Raw genomic sequence first — 16,822 nt, 5'->3', positions numbered from 1 at the left:
TACTGTGCAAAAAGAACTAATTAATGTCAAAGCTACAAAGTGTAGTATTTTTCTCATTTAAAAATTCTAAAGGGCTCATGTGCAGGGTCTCATTTCTTTCTTATTTCCATTTACAAATGGGGCTTCAAAGCTTTAAATTTAAATGATAGCGCTAAAATCATGACTGAACTTTAAAAATTCAACTCAGAACAAATACCCATAATGAAATCTCTTCTGTATGAAGTGCTTAAGCAAAACAAAGTTAGAATTTCCATGGAAACAGCCTGGAACTCATGAAGGAGAAGAGACAACGAAAGCAAGCATGAGAATCTATTTATTTATTTTTTGGTTTCCCTTCACCTCTTCCCCTCCAAAGCTCGGGCTGTCATCTTCATGAATGCTCTCAAGCTTCAGAGGGAATTAAGAAGAACGATATTTGACAGGAGTGAAGAGAGAACTAAATATAGTTCCCTTCTGAGAGAAATGTATTCCATAATCTTCTCTTCTACCTCTCCTTTCCCTAGCTGGGTAATCTCTCATCTTTCAGTGTTATTTTTGTGCTGCTGTTATCTTACAGCAAGTCTAGCTGTTACTTGGTGGAGAGAGAATAAGGTAACATCATGAGATACAATGTTGTCCTTTTTTTTTTTTGGAAGGGTCATTTAATGAGACAATTGAGATCACTTAATAATTTCCATTTGCCTAATGCTTTAGAATTTCTAAAATGCTCTCATATCAATTAATAAAATCTGGAGGTAGAGCAACTAAGTTGGGTACTATCAACCCACATATTACCAGTTTAGAGGGGGTTAAGATCACCCCACTGGTAAGTAATGAAACCAGGATTGACCCAGCACTTTGGTTCTCAGACCCATTACTTTTTCTTACTCTACACAAACAAGTATCCTGCCCAATAACTGTAGACATTATGTCATGGCTACTCTCTGCTCTTTACCAGATATTGAGAACTTTTATTTTTCTTTTTAGAAATTTGTGCCTTAGGATTATAAATTAAAAATCATACCCTCTCTGTAACTGCTAATATTGCTGTTACTATGGATCAGGAAACACCCCCAAGAAAGGGATACCCAAAGGTAGGTGGATTTTGACTTTTCTGAATTGGCTGTTTTTGAAAAGCTTTTCCCAGAACTGTCTGACCTATTTTTGATCAATACATCAAACACTGCTTCATTTTAAAGTTCAGCAATAGATGGCTTATTAAGGACAAAAGTGACCTTTCATAAATCTGAAAAATTAAAAGTAGAACATGTCTTCTGGAATAAAATAATCATTGATGCATTGACTAAATTAAGTAGCATAGAAATTATTTTACTGAGCCTAGATAATAACTTGGGGTGCAATATCATCTCTCTCTGGAGATAGGCTGGTATCTATTTTTCCTTGGAAAACTAAAGGCAATTAAAGTTTGAGATTGTGATGGCTCTAAATAGGATAGTTACAAAGTAGAGAGAGTGACATGGAACCTGTTACCACAGATTTCTGTTGCTTATAATTATTGAAAACTAAACGGAAGTAAAGAAAATATATCGTATCATGGATTTGGGAAATATTAGGACCAAGTGATCAAACAAACAATCCATTCAAAATTTAACATAACATATACACTAAGACTATCACTATGACTGTTTCTCATTTGATGTTCTGACACACACCTTATTAGATATTACCACGTCATTGTGGACAGAAATTAAAAAATGAAAACACCCTGATAGGTGACTTTCTCTTTGGTTAGCTATCACTATAGGGCATTATCACAACAGCTGCTACAACACATTTGCTACATACTCGCTTACTATATATTTGGCTCTGTGGCAGAATAACTACATGAGACACATGTTGTTGTCTCAATATGATAGATAAGAAATCCATAAAAATCTTACCAATAAAGCGAATTACAATTTGCTCCACTCACATTGCTAGAAAGTGGTAGAGTCTCGTTCCAAACCTCAGTTTACCTGACCCCAGCACCATTGTGCTGGTCCAGCTTCTGATTGACTGGTCCCCTCTACAACCCACTCCTTCCAAGCCATCTTCAGCTGACCAGTTTTCAGTGATATAAATAGTCATTTAGAGTTCACTGTTGGGGGATGACCTATACTATTTACTAAGTGTAAGGTGGATACTGAGTTAACAAAATTTACTTAAAAGGCACAAAAACTGCACATCCAGAAGAGTTTTATGCTCACTGAAAATATTACATGTGAATCATGGCATTAATTCTAGTTAAAAGGAAAGCTTATTCATCTTAACCACAGAATTACAAACAATCAATGCAACAGAAGTTTTTAAAAATTATATTTAATACAAGTGAATAGATTAGAAGATCTGAAATGTTATAAAGCAATATGCACAATGAATAAATAATTTGCACAGGAGAGTCATGTCTACATTACATAACACTGTCTAGTTTGGGAATACTTAAAGTAAATCCAGTGATAATGGAGAATGTCCATAAAAATGCTAACCTGTCTTCCCTTGTATGAAATTGTTCAAGTATAAAAATCCAATACAGTGTAAAATAGTATTCAATTTAGTTTAAGAATAAAAATTGCAAGTATTGCAGTTTCAGAAGAAAAATGTAAAGCAGCATTTAAAAACTACGTAAGAATAGTGTTAAACTAATGAATTACCGATAAATAAGGAAGCATGAAACTAGCAATATATCTTTAAAAAAATCTAAAAACTAAAATAAACTAAGATGTGTTAATGTAAGAGTACTCTCTTATACAGTGCACATATGAATTTAAATAAATCCAAGTCAACATCTTTAGCTGAATAGGTTAATATTTAATATGCTACATCTAGACCTACTAAATAATTTATGCCATGAGATGAATACATAATTTTACAGTGTCACATCTAAAGTTCCTTTCTTTAGAGTGCAGCATAGTAAAACTTAAAAATAAATATCTTAAATAGCATTACTATTAAGGCACAGTATAAACCACATTATCATTAACCTTTGAAGAATTGTAATCTCAGTAACCTTGTTGTCTCAGGTAATCACTAATAAATAGTTTTAAATATGACTCTGAAATAGATACTAAAAAGTGTAAAATTATTTAAAAAGGGAAAAAAAGATGTGTCCTTAAGACAGTTCTTAAGGGTTTAAGAGTCTGCAAACTTTGCCTGCCTTTTTCATAAGCCACGAGTCGACACAATAAATAGAAAGAGAAGGCTGTTGTAATAAAAGCCTGATCCTATTTCAGAATCAGAATTGCTGACACCAGCAGATACAAGTTTCCCAAAATTGAAACAGGATGGGGAGAGGGATTAGAATGTGACAAGCTCATCAAACAAGCACAAGTGATGTGTTCTTTCCAGAACTGTGTGTTATTGATTGTCTGTACAGCTGCTGCGCCCGCTCATTCCACATCACTTGCTCCACAGTCCCACTCGTCCACAGGACAGATGAGAAGATAGCTTTGGTGCCTGTCCACCATTTCACCCACTGCCACGCTCCTAGAATGATTGTTCGATGCCCATGTTTGAGATAGTGAGAACACTACCTTCTTACTCGAAAAAAGTTCTATAGGCCATAGTGACTGCTAAAAATGACAATCAGTGCTTTCACCGCTTTGTTTGTAAAAAAAAAAAAAAAAATCTGCTTTTAAATGTAATTCAAGCTACATACTGCTCACTCTGTATTCCCTGGTTCAACTAGATTCAAAGAGCATTTTCTAACTGGTAAAAGGCAGTTTGCTTCCCTGATACTATAAAAAGAGCAAAAATAAAAATCCCGTTACAAAAGCGAAGTTCCATGGTTACTCCTGCCGTCATCTCCTAGCGGCCTCTCATACACTCAGGCTCTTTGGGATTGATTTCCAAGACGCCGCCCACTCCCCTCGTCCTCACCGCTTTCTCATCTAGAACACTACCTGGAGTATTAAAAAAAATAATAATTCTGCTTCACGATAGCATCGCTTTTTTTTTTTTTTTTTTTTTAAAGCTGTTAAAGTCAATGTTAACTCTTACTAGCTACTAAAAATTGGAAAATGGGGAGGGAAAGAGAAAACAATTCAACTTTGATCAGACGGCTGGTCTATTGCATCCGGTCTGTTTGCAGCTGCTGAGGCTGATACTGGCCAAATGCGGCTGCGGCGGCAGCTGCGGCAGCGGCGGCGGCAGCTGTGCCAGGTGCCGCCGCGGTGATTGGCTGCTGGACCGCATAGCCGTAGCCTCCAGCGGTGACGTACCCTGCAGCAGCTGGAGAGGCCGCGTAGGGGTACTGGTCATAGGCTGCGGCGGCAGCGGCGGCAGCTGCGGCTGAGTACTGTGCATATGCAGCTCCAGTGTAATCTATGTAAGGTGTGGTGGAGGCCGCAGCTGCTGTCGGCTGGACATGGGGAATGACCACTCCGGGCTGCACAAAAGCCTGCGGATAGACATAGTGGGCAGGGATCCTGTTGAGAAATGGAAAACAAAGTCAGCCAGGTGTCACCTCCTATCTGGAGCATTTGTTGTTCAGAGATAAGACAAACTCAAATTTAGTGGTTATTATAAGCATAGGGTTGCCACAATATCTACTTTCTAGCGGTCCATTGAAAGTACTCTGGCAGTAGCCAGAGTCATGGAGTGTCCCCCAAAGAATTCAACAGCAAAAAATATGACGACACCCTCCCTGCTATAAGTTTCATTTATGATTATTCAAGAGTCATTAAATATCACTTATCAAAAGTTTAGAAAGTAAGTCAAGGTTCGTGAGGGCTGTGCACATAAGACATTTAACAAACGTTTAAGACTTTAGAAAATTTTGTAACGAGCTCATGAAAGTGTTTAGCAAATAGTAAAATTCTTAGGCATCAATATAGCACTCAGAAGGTAATCTGTGATCATTCAGTTCTGTGGGGCAATGGCTGATTTGTCAAACTAAAATAAATTTCAACAAAATCCATATGTTTATTATCATGGCAACCCTACTTGAAATTGCTATGCAGACTCAGCACACATTAATCTCTCTGCAACCTCAGTCACCCTTATTAAAAATAATAATTAAAAAAAGAAGCAGGCGACAAAAAAAAAAAAAGGAGTTTAAAAGTTCACAAGTGTGGTAAACACAGCAGAATCACACTTCTCAAACGAACTGTAGTGCAGCTCACTCTGTCACAAGAGGCTGTTGTGGGAAGCTACAAAAACACTATTAACATTCATGGCAGTGATTCCCAAAAAGATGTGCAGCACACTTTCTTTCTTTCTTTCTTTCTTTTTTTTCCCATAAAATTCATAAGGACATAACAGTCAACCAAACCTGTTTGACTATCAGGCAACTGAGGGTCAGCCAGCTTGTTTATCTCTATGCAAGACAGACAGAAGGGGTTGTGGGGAAATGATGAGGTTGAGGGAAAAGACAGGAACAGGGAAATACAACTAAATATTCCTAAAATTAATAGAAATTTTTAAAGGTTAACATAATGAGGAAACATTTTTTGGCACATCCACTAACTTGTTTTATCCTCCAAATCAACAGAAATAGAATGATTAGCATATCTGTTTTAAATCTGCCCTATCAGTTGATATTTTGTATAAATCAACTGTATGATTATGAATTATCCTGCAGAAGTTCAAGAAAGTAAAACAAAATCAAGTGCCTTTTAAAATTATACATTCACGGATCACATACAAGACAGACTCCAATAACCTTACTTAAAAGTTAATTTGGTTAAAAGATAAATCACAAGAGGTATTAAAAAAAAAATCCCATGCATCTCAACCCTTACTCTTGCGATTCGTTACTGCCCATTTAAAACACTACCATGAATATCTGATTTATTTTCTTCTTAGTTTAAAATAATCTCTATCAAAATGCCCTATATTTCTAAAAATATGACACTAGAAGGCTATTTGGTTGCTGGCAAAGCCAACTTAGAAGAAATACACACACAAGTACAGTCTTCAAATTTTAAAGAACTTTAAAGAGAGTTTTAAAAAACAGAGAACTTCACAGTCAGATTTTTCAAAAACAAAGATTTTGCTTTGCCTTTTTAGAGTTTCACTGAAAAGCACTCATTAGCGAACATCCATGGAAAAGATGAATTTATCACAGAGGGTAGTAAACTTTGACCCCAATGATAAAAATACACTCAATTTTACCAGACTTGTAGATCTTTCCCAGTGCCAGGAGAAACGACGTCATCAAGTGTTTCTGAGGACACTTAGAGATGTTCTTAACTGCTTGTCAGAAACCAGACGCGTGGTCATGCACACACTCAGAACTCTGCTGCAGGTCAGGTGACTGGCTCACTTACAGCGACAGGTGTGGCTTTATGAAGCACTGTCCCTGGAGGCCACCACGTCCACAATGTGCAGACATGGCTAAGAGGGCCTCCTCTCAGGCCAGTTTACATGTGGTGATGGACAGCTGGGGCTGCAGCCGGGCTATTTTTGATCCTGTCATGCGACAAGGGTTTCCAGCGGGTAAAATGTCTTTATAAGGCCAAAGTAAAACATCTATCAGCGGCAAAGTCCAGCCAGTATGAATCTCACTGATACCAAAACATTAACCCCTCGTACTCCCAAAGTTCCAAGGACAACACACAGTTGCTAGGTTCACATCTTTGAATAAAAAAGTTAACTGAAAATAAGTTTCTCCTACAAAAAGGCATCATAAACTGTGTGTGTGTGTGTGTGTGTGTGTGTGTGTGTAGAATGCATCAAAAGATAGGCAGGGTTGCTTAGAGGACTCTATCTCTGCATTTTCTTTACATTAAGAAATAGCTTTGATTTTATAATGCCAACCAATGAGAGTATAAATAAAGTTCACTGGAATATCAGACACCTACATGAAACCTGGCAAGGGATAGGAAGACATCTGGAAGGCAAAGGAAAATCTAGAGCCCTTTGAGGCTTAAAGGAAAGGAGAACCCAGAAAACCATGCAGAGCCTAACATACCTTGGTTCAGGAGGGAAGGCAGAATGGGACTAGAGAGTAAGGTGGCACTTCTGAATCAACTCCTGCCTTCCCAGCTCTTTTCATAGTCTAAGGAATCTATTAAGGCGATTTGGGAATCTCCCTCTCCTACTAGATCTCTACCAATGTCCTTTCTTTCAATTAAACATAGACTGTATACACACAGAAGTTACAAAAGCACAAGGGCAAAGCAGATACTTTTTGTAAGTTTCAAAGAAAAATGACTACATTTTCCTCTTCTTGCCATCTCTTCAGGTCCCACCGACATTTCTCTGTGACCTCTTCCTCTTCCAACCTATCACACAGACTGCTGACAAAGCTTCCATCTCACTCACTTGCTCAAACTAGTCCTCGGCCCCAACATTATACCAAACTAAGTGCAAATTTCTGAAACCTTGGCATTCCTAAACCTTTTATGCCTCTGGCTCCAAAATACCTTTCCAGTATTTCTTTCCACCCTTCCTTGAACCCAGGTCAATTGGGCTCCTTAGTGTTTCCTGGACATGCCACACATTCTTAGACCCTCATCTCCACTCAAAGCCATCCGAACCTCACCTGGGATGCCAATCTTCACTCCACCTCTACCTGGTGAAATCCAAATTCCATCCATCCCTGCTCTAGCACTCACTATGTGTAGAGCCTTCAGAGATTTGCTTTACCTTTTAGTCTCACATTTTCATACGTGAAATGGACTAATATTTTCAACCCTTAGTTGCTATGCATTAAATAAAATTATCTTTGGGAAGACCCTACAATAGTAAATCTAGTAGGTACTTGGTAAAAAGAGTCCCCTATCGTCCATCATTCTTTAAAATCTAGGTCAACTTCTACTTCCTTCATGAAGACTTCCTAAATCCCAATGACCTGATATTTCTCTCCGTTACCTCAAGTCACACGGACAGGTCTTCCTGGTGCTTATCAATTTTCTTACTAGATTATGAAAGACAATGCAATCATGTCTTTTTTTTTTGCTGCAGCTTGATACAGAGGAAAGAAAGAACACAGCTTTTGAAGGCAGGCAGAACATGATTGTGAATCTGGAATCAAACTCTAACACTTACCAGTCCTGTGATCAGGGGGAAGTTAATTAACCTCTCTGCATCTCAGTTTTTTCACTCACAGAAAGGACATTAACAGTGCCTCCATCGAATACTTAATGTGAAAATTTAATTACATAATTTATGTAAATCCATTATCAGTATCATGCACAGAACAGATGTTTGGTTAACGTTAGTTATGGCCCCTCCTGCACCCTTTAGTGGAGAGTATAAATACCCAACAGAGTGTTACCACACCCAGCATAAAACTTAATGCTTAAAGTTAATAACTATTTAAATATATGTTTATTAACCTGATCTAAACTAGCCCAGGGGCTAGCTGGTTAGCTCAGTTGGTTAGAGCGTGATGTTATGACACCAAGGTCAAGGGTTCAGATCCCTGTACCAGCCAGCTGCCAAAAAAAAATAAACTAGCCCAGAAATTTCTGCTCACAGATCTACAGCATCTCCCCTCCAAGTTTTCCATAAGAAAATGCTTCTTTCAAACATAACTATTCATAAGATATAGTTCAGCAAATCCACTAGTTTCTCTGTATCTGCCCACTGTGTTACATCACAAGTTCCTTCAGGCCAATGTTTTGTTTTTAAAGGCCCAGAGTAGCCTGGGGGCTATTTAAGGACCACATTTTAAAAAAGGGTTCCATCACTAGAAATTTCAAATAAGTAAAATTAAAAATGCTCAAGCTTCTTTCCAGGCCTAAAATAAGAATATGTGGCATTCAAATTGAATTTAGGATGACCAGGTGTGATTTGTTAGGTACAGACTCTTGGGAATTAGAGCAGTGTTGAGAACCCATTAAAAAAGAAAGAGAAAGCTTGCTTGGTCTACCTGGAATGCTATCTGTTTCTATTAGGAATCTCAAGTTCAAACAATTTATGCACACAGTAATAATCACCATCCTTTTTAAAGACAGTTAATATTGGAAGAGATGAAAAATGAAGGCTATGATCAAAACACACTTGATTTAAAATTTCCATATGACACACTTTACTCTGGTGATTCCTATTGCCCTCGTGTTTCTTTCTCAAGGATTGATAAGGACTTCCACAACCAGCCCAAATGGCTATGCCTAGCTCTCAAGACCTTCCCTAAACAGTCTGGTTTCTCCATGCACTGAGTCTTTTTCTCTCCTCTTTGCCTTTGTTTACACTCACTCCATCCTATACCCTTCAGATGTATCCAGTCTTCCTTTTATCTGTATCCAGTCTTCCTTTTATCTGTCCAAGACATACCCATTGGTCCAAGTTTATTTCAAGTCAACCTCTTGAACAGCCCCCAGCCCCCAAATAGCTTTGTCCAACTCCAACCCATCTATTTTCTTGCTACTCTGAATTCCTTTTGTACTTGAAACAATATCAAATCACTTAGCAATTAGCTCTTCTTAACTGGTTTGTATTATTTTTGTTTCCCAAACTAATGTATAATTTCTTCATTTTGCATCAACCAAACACTAACACAGTGAAAAAAATAAACACATGCTAATACCTGTTGATTTAGTTTTATAACTGTTTCATGATTATTAATGTGAGATCATGACTAAGACCATCATCACTTCTTCAGATGTGTGTTCTCCTCCCCAATGCCACCTTAAACAGATAGTCTAGACCAATGAAGTACCCACAGAAATGGTTGGACCCATCAACCCACTATTTATTATCAGTATACAGATTGGCTTGGATGGGGCTTCGATAAATAGCTATGGATATATGAAGGCCCTTTCTAATCATATTGGGCAGAAGACTCTTCTACAGCAAAAAACAAACAAACAAACAAACAAACAAAAAAACTAGGAGTTGGCAGTAAGAATGAAGTACTGATTAGTTAAAGGGAGGGTTATAAGAAGGTGTTTATGGAAAATTGGAGGGTACTTCAAAAGTTCATGGGGAGAATCATATTCTCTCTTTTAATTCTATTTTTCCATGAACTTTTTGAAGTACCCTCGTTTAACTTGACTCTTCCAAGTCAAATTATTATTAACTTTTTAAAAAAGTCTTTTCTTGGAGACACACAGGGTAGATAGACATCTATCCAAGATTCCAGACTTCCAGGTTACACATGTAGATGTTTAGGTTCTAAGCTAGAGAAGAAACTATTGCTGAGGATAAAATACTCCTGGAACAGCTAGAATGTTTAAGAAGGAATTTTAAACCTCTGGCATTAGTGTTACGGGAATGTTGATCAGGTAGAACATAGCCCAAACACTCTCGTACCCAGGGTAAATTTAGGTGGTAGGTGATCTCCCACCCACATCGTGTCTGAATGGAAGAAAAATAGGGACCTCAGAACAGGAAAGCTGGTAATCACAGGAGACAGAGATAACACAAATATGAGCAGGCTGTTCACCCGAGTTAGGCTTGAAAGGTGAAAGTTAGTGCTCTGCTGCTCAACAAAACTGGCTGGTGTTTATGAAAACTGAAGAGACTTGCTGAACCTTTAAATTAGATGGCCTGAAAGTGGATACACATTGCAAAAGAAAAGAACCCAGTTCCCAGGAAACTCCCCATAAAACAGAAACTTAGGACATGCAAGCAATGAATCTGTATTCTCACAGAGAAATCACACAATTTAGCACTCACTACAAAAATATGGTTAAACAGAAGTCACAGGCTACAGCTTAAAAGCAAGAAAAAAAAAAAAAAAAAGGCCCTTTGCTTCCCATGGCAAAGTCAAAAGTCAACACTCCTCAGCACCACCACGAAAACCAAAACGCAAAGAGCCCCTTCCCCGAGGAAAAGAAAACACTTTCACTACAGCTCTTTTCAATTAAGTAAAAAAGCACACAGTTTAGCTATCAACACCACTTCATTACTGTAATAAATAAAATAAAGCACACGGAGGGCTATTGACTAGGGTAAAAAATAAAAACAACAACACCAACATCCATGCATCATTAATCACCATCTGAGCTTGTGTGTCTGAGTCTACCGGTTACAGAGTTTAATTCCAAACAGAACTATTCCACCTGTTATCACCGTATCCTTCTGATCAGTTAGCTTAACTGTATACGAGCCCTGTCAGGTTAGAAAAAGATAAATAAAATTGAGTCAAGTTGAACAGCAGTAATGGTGTTGGGACACAATCGTCTTGTATACAAGTCATACCTGGTATTTTTGTTTGGTTTGGTTTGGTTTGGTTAATCATAAGATCAAAATTTGTCTGGTTTGGAGGCTGGTACTTGGTCAGATAACTTGACTCATCTAAAAATATTTATAGTATCAGCATTAAAAATACACAAACAAATATAAATATGTATAACCGGGAACGTTCTGTGACATGATGATCTGCCTATAACAAAGAGGCAAGTTAACAAATGATAACCATACTGAAACTTAGGAGGGCCTGATGAATTGACTTACCCGAAAGGTCTCTGTATAAGAGCTGGATGAAGTTGTTGGACACCAAAGGCAAAACCTAACAACAAAACATACCACATTCTCTATTTGTGCATTAGGCATTTATGACTCCTACATATAAAATGCAATCACAACTTTCACTTGGAAAAATACTTTAGAGAAAATATCACATATAGGTATGTCTATTTTAAAAAGTTGGTTTCATAAATGCTATCATCAATCCAAAATAAAGGCTTTCATAGGCTGGAAGTGAAAACTCTAAAAAAAAATCCGCAAAATGTACTTGACAGACCCTGAGTAAGACCTTAGAAAATAATTAGACCAGGCAAAAATGTTCATGAAATGAAACCAAGAACAGGACTTGACAATGAAGTTACATTTCACAAATATTCTTAAAATTCTGAACCATGGTCTATAAAAAGTCTTTGTAATTTGGAACATGCTGGAATGCTTTGAACAATGCTTTGATTATGGGTTTTACAGTTTGCAATATTAAAAATTCATGAAAACAAACTCTTGCCTTCTCTTCTGGATAGTACATAAACATAATGTATTAGACAAATACATATTTTTAAATGCCCATGGATATTTGCACATGCACTTACTTTCTTGGCAACCTAGTTTCCTAGTTTCCTTTTAAATCCATTTGGAGGGAAGTGCCAATCTCTTTCCAAAATTTCAGAAAAATTTCAGGAAAGACTTAGAAGTGAAGGGTACATGATTTAATCAAACCAGTAAAGTTGCTCACTCAAGAAAAAGATTACATTTGCTCAATAGCCAACTCTCAGCTATTTGTGCTAATGCAAAGGGCAGTGTTGTAAATAATCCAAAAGATCATATTTTCACATAGACAAAATGCAACTAATAATTACGTGACTTTGGTTAAACTATTTCTTATCTCTAAGTGTCAGCTTCTTTATTTGTAAATAACAGACCTTGAATAGGTGCAATCTATTTCCTTCGATTGCTAATATTCTGTGATTTTATGTTAAAGCTTTACCATGTGGACACCACCCCACCCCATACTTCTCTTGGGTCAGTGTTCAAGTCAGCTTGCCTGCTCTGAGGACAGTGCAGGAGAGACAACACTAAAAGTAGGAAAATAAACTAACTGGAGTTGACAAATTTGCCCATATATATGACTCACATGTGAATTATCTACAAGTGGCTAAAAACTGAATATTGAGAGTGGACTACAAATGTATGTCATACAGGTGACAGATGAGTCAAGCCTAACTCTTGGTTATTCAAACTGTCCAGATCCCCAATATTTATTTTTGCACAAGGGACATTTCAAGTCCTGGAAGGAGTTTTTACAACTCTCATTTATCTTTAATGCCTTAGTAGAATAACCAGCCATGGTTCAAGTTTACTAAACATATCTACAGATTCTCAGGGAGCCAATGTCTTCCGAATCAGGGCATCATTCTATTCATAAGTGGGGGACTCTGGGGGGGGGGGATGGGGGGATGGGCATTTCTCACCTGGTTGCATGATCCTTGGTTTTGCTCCTAAGTATGCCAGATTCACATTGGCCTTTCTGCCATCAATGATGGGGTTGGGATCCTTGCAGGCCCTTTCAGCAGCAGCCCGGTCAGCCATGGTGACCTTAGCAACATACACACACAGACATACATACAAAGCTCCAAATTAACTCCTGAAGGAAACTGAGAGTCACAGTGGAGAAGTCATTCATGATAAAACTGAATCGGACTTTTTCTTTCTTTTCTTTTTGGTTGGTTCTTACTTCTTGATCCCCCACTTAAGACAGAAACTCTCCACCCCCACCTTTAAGTCTTAATGGTATCAGTAGGGCCTAGTGGAGATTTGGAAGCCTGAATTCTTAGAACTCCTGTAGATCCTACCTCCCCTGACCATCTACCCATCCCGCCCGCCCTCCCCGCCACCGACCCCCAGATCCCCACCTGCCTCAGAAACACTGTTGGCTTTAAAGAAAGCCCAGCCTCACATCCGCTCGATGCTCCCGACCACCCGCACACACTCCCTAATGACAATAGCTATTGTCGTACTCTGGGGATCCCCGCTCTTTGGCAGCTGAATTTGCACACTTAAATCTCCCGGAAGCTTAATAGGCTCTGTTTCAGTTCGGTAAAGAGCCACACGACCATCTTTTTTAAAGAACCTACCTTTGCAATTTAAAAAAGAGGAGGTGTGTGACATGAGGGGAAGAGCCCCAGAACTCATGGGTGTCGCCTCCCTGCCCCAGCCGGAACGCCAGAAAACACGCATTTTTACAAAGCAACAGCGCACTTAACAACCGGCCTCCTACCCGAGAAGGCAATTGCGCGGGGCTGCAGCTCCTCACCCCAAATCCAGCGGTCCTGGTAGTTCTCTCCTCCCACCCCTGCCCCGTCCGGCCCCCGGCACCTCACGGAGCTCGATCCTCCCAAACCCGGCTAGACAGGCGCCGGCCCTCCCTCTCCCAGCTCCGCCGCGCGCAAAGTTTCAGCTCAGCCGGGAGCCAGGGGCTGCACCGCTCACGGCCGCGGGGCTGCTCACACGGTGGCGCCGGGCCCCTCACGCCACCCCGGCCGAGCGCCGCTCCGTCCCTCCGCCCCTCCCCCGTTCCGTGCAACTTACGAATCCATAGCCCCGGGACTTGCCCGTCTGCCGGTCGGTGATGACCACCGCCTCCTCGATCTCGCCGAAGACCTCGAAGTACTTGCGCAGGCTGGCGTCGGTGGTGTGGTAGGGCAGCCCCCCGACGAAGATCTTGGTGTACGTCGTGTCCTTCTGGGTCGTGTGCATCTTCGCGCCCGCCCCGCGGCTCGGGCTCCGGCTGCGGCTGCGGCTCCGGCTCGGGCAGCGGCTGCGCCTCCTCCTCCGGCTCCGCGTCTCCCGCACCCTTTCGCGGCCGCCGGGGGCCGAGGGGGAGCCCGGGGGCAAGGGCGGCGGCGCGGCGGGGGCGAGGGGCGCGAGGCTTCCCAAATCGCCAGGAGCCCCGGACACTTGACTTCGCTCTCTCCTCCCGCCCCCCCCGCCGGTCACGGTACAAATTCTCCGGATCGTCCGGGTTAGGATCCGGTTGTGTAAACTGTGCAAGCGGCTTCCACTCACCCGGCGGGGAGGTCAAAAATGAAAAGACAGGGTGGTCCTCAAGCGAAGACGGAAGGGGGTGCGTCTGGAGGTAGATTTTTCTTTCTTAGAAATCGGGTGTCCGGGTGGGGCGTGGGAAGGGTCGGCGGTGAGAGCGTCCGAGCGCGGAGCCGGGCGGGCGGGGGGCGCGGCGGCGGGCCCGGGGCGGGGGACTCCGCGCGGCGTCGGCTCGGGGCTGTCCCTCCCGCCGCGGAGGCTGGAAGACGAGTGCGGAGCACGGCTCTCCACCTCTCTGCTCCCTTCCCCCGCGGGCCGGGGGTCGACGCCCGGCTGGGGAGGGGGCGGGCCGGACGCCTGCGATTGGCCGCCGCAGCACCTGGGGCGCCCGGCGCCGCCGCCCCCCAGCTGTTGGGAACAGCTGCTCCTCTCCCGGCGCGGCGCGGCGCTGGGTCGCCGGGCCCGGGCTCTGCAGCCGGCGCTGAGGTGGGGCTGGAGGCGGCTGGAGGCGGCTGGAGGCGGCCTCGCTCTCGGCGCCGCCCGCTCTAACCCGTCAAAGTCCTGGGGACCCGGCGCGGCCCCAGCCGGGACCCAGGGCTCGGGGACTTCGCCGGCGGAGGGAGCTGAGGTGCTTTCCAAAGCCGACGACGCCAGCTCTTTGCGCTAGGCCTCGGGGATAGGGCCGGCGACCTGGACTAGCGAGCTGGGGGCTCCCGAGGCTTGGGGCGGGTCGCTGAGAGGCCAGACCCCTCCCAGGTGCTGGGGGCCAGGAGCTCGGCCAGCGATATCTGAGCTGGTACTCTGGAGTCTGGAGAGTAAGAAGAAGGATCCCCAACTTTCCGTGGCCCCAAAGAGCAGGTGCTGCTGGGGAGAACCAAAGAGGCAGAGCAGGAAGGCAAAAGAAAAAAAAAAAAAAAAAAAGAAATGATCTCGCGTTTGGGTGAACTGGGAGAGCCACTGGCTTTAACTGCTCACGGCCCAGCCAAACGAAGTAACCGTGGATACCTGTGTCCACCAGGCACCGCCTTCTATTTCAGAGGACTATAAATTAGTTCTTTAGCCCCCACAGTCACCAAATTTGTCTTTCCTCCCTAACTTAGTTATTCAGGAAGATTGGCACAGATGTCTCATCACAAGTCCTTCTCCCCCCCTCCCCCCAAAGCAAAGAATTAATTTATTTCCTTCCATTTCAATTGCAAGAATGTTTAGTGACTTGGCCTCGTCTGTTTTATCTGGATGTTGTAAAAGGCGTAATTTTTGAAATCAACTTGTTACATAACCACTGATTTCTACCAGCAGACCTGAAAGCATTTGTAGAACATAGCGCACTCCACATGTATTTATTACTTGACATCAACCTTCTGCAATTTACTTTAATCAAGAGTACATTCAAGTAGGCCTTCAAATCATTCGGTCATATTTAAGATTTGGGCGAAAATATTTAGTGTGAGCAGAACGTTTCACTGTCGGTGCAGCATTTCCTTTTAAGTCCTTTCCACCAGGAGTCCATCCCGAAGTCCCTACCTTAATTGCCCCTGATGTGCACCATTTATTCCCTTTAAAGCAATTCAGTATGTTAACCTATTAGAGAGAGGCACTTAACTCTGTTTCTCTTTCCGGGGCATCTTTACAACCAACTCAGGAGGGTGAGAAATGTTGCGTTTGCAAAAGCTAACGGGAATGCAATGCAAATATTCTCGAGCAAAATGTTAAATTTCGTTTTTCATCTTGCTGACTTCGGCATGAAGTTGACTTTTTCAGGTCATCAGTTTCTTTAAGTGTGAACCCCCAGTGGGAGTTATGGAGAAATAAGAAATCTATCTAAAGTTTAAAGAAGAAAGTTTAATCCAATTGAAAACAAATTAAGTATTTTATGTCTGCCCATGAGAGCCAGAAAGTAAAATTGTAAGCAACACTGTCTCCTCATTGCTTAAGGACAGGTTTAAAAGGGGCTGTGTGCTGATATGATGAAAGATAATTTTTAAAAATTAAAAAAACAAAGCAGGCAGTGAAACAGAGGTAGCATGTTTTTTAATATTCAACATTCCATCTTGCGGTGTTACTTAAGAATTATCATACTTAGATGAGACTCTGGCAAAACCCTTGGCAAAACCCTTTTGTGAGGTGAAACACCTTGCAGAGAAGTCTCGGTTGGGTGACTCTGTCTCCCCTCTCTTCCAACCTGGATGGGAGCCCACCCAGGAAGGTACTGTGATACTGTCAGGGAAGGAGGGTGTCTAGGAGTATAACCAGCAGTTTGGATGTTCACTAGGTAAAGTGGTGAGATCTACAAGAAAATTCTGATCTCAGGTTGAGATACCTGTGTCACAGGAACTCCAGCTTTGGAAATAAGATGCTTCCCTGATATTGTCCCAGAAAAAATAATGCAGTCGCCCTCCTTCCAATCCCATGCAGTCCCTGACTGGTGTGCTTTTATTCTTTCATGGGA

The 16,822-nt window shown here is 41.8% G+C and overlaps 1 protein-coding gene across 1 annotated transcript; it reads right to left on the bottom strand.

The window, feature by feature from the left end:
* Positions 1-2,278: 2,278 nt before the first annotated feature.
* On the bottom strand, positions 2,279-15,193 carry RBM24 (RNA binding motif protein 24). Its single transcript, XM_063096402.1, has 4 exons — positions 13,921-15,193; positions 12,804-12,927; positions 11,323-11,377; positions 2,279-4,403 (listed from the first exon to the last, which is right to left on the bottom strand). Exons 1-4 carry the CDS (start codon positions 14,086-14,088, stop codon positions 4,043-4,045), a joined length of 708 nt encoding a protein of 235 aa, XP_062952472.1. The 5' UTR covers positions 14,089-15,193; the 3' UTR covers positions 2,279-4,042.
* Between the last annotated feature and the right edge of the window lie 1,629 nt (positions 15,194-16,822).

The sequence above is a fragment of the Cynocephalus volans genome, chromosome 5, assembly GCF_027409185.1.
Source record: "Cynocephalus volans isolate mCynVol1 chromosome 5, mCynVol1.pri, whole genome shotgun sequence".
Classification (NCBI taxonomy): domain Eukaryota; kingdom Metazoa; phylum Chordata; class Mammalia; order Dermoptera; family Cynocephalidae; genus Cynocephalus; species Cynocephalus volans.
Note: the sequence above shows the minus strand (reverse complement) of the source record. Positions and strands in the feature narration are given on the sequence as shown.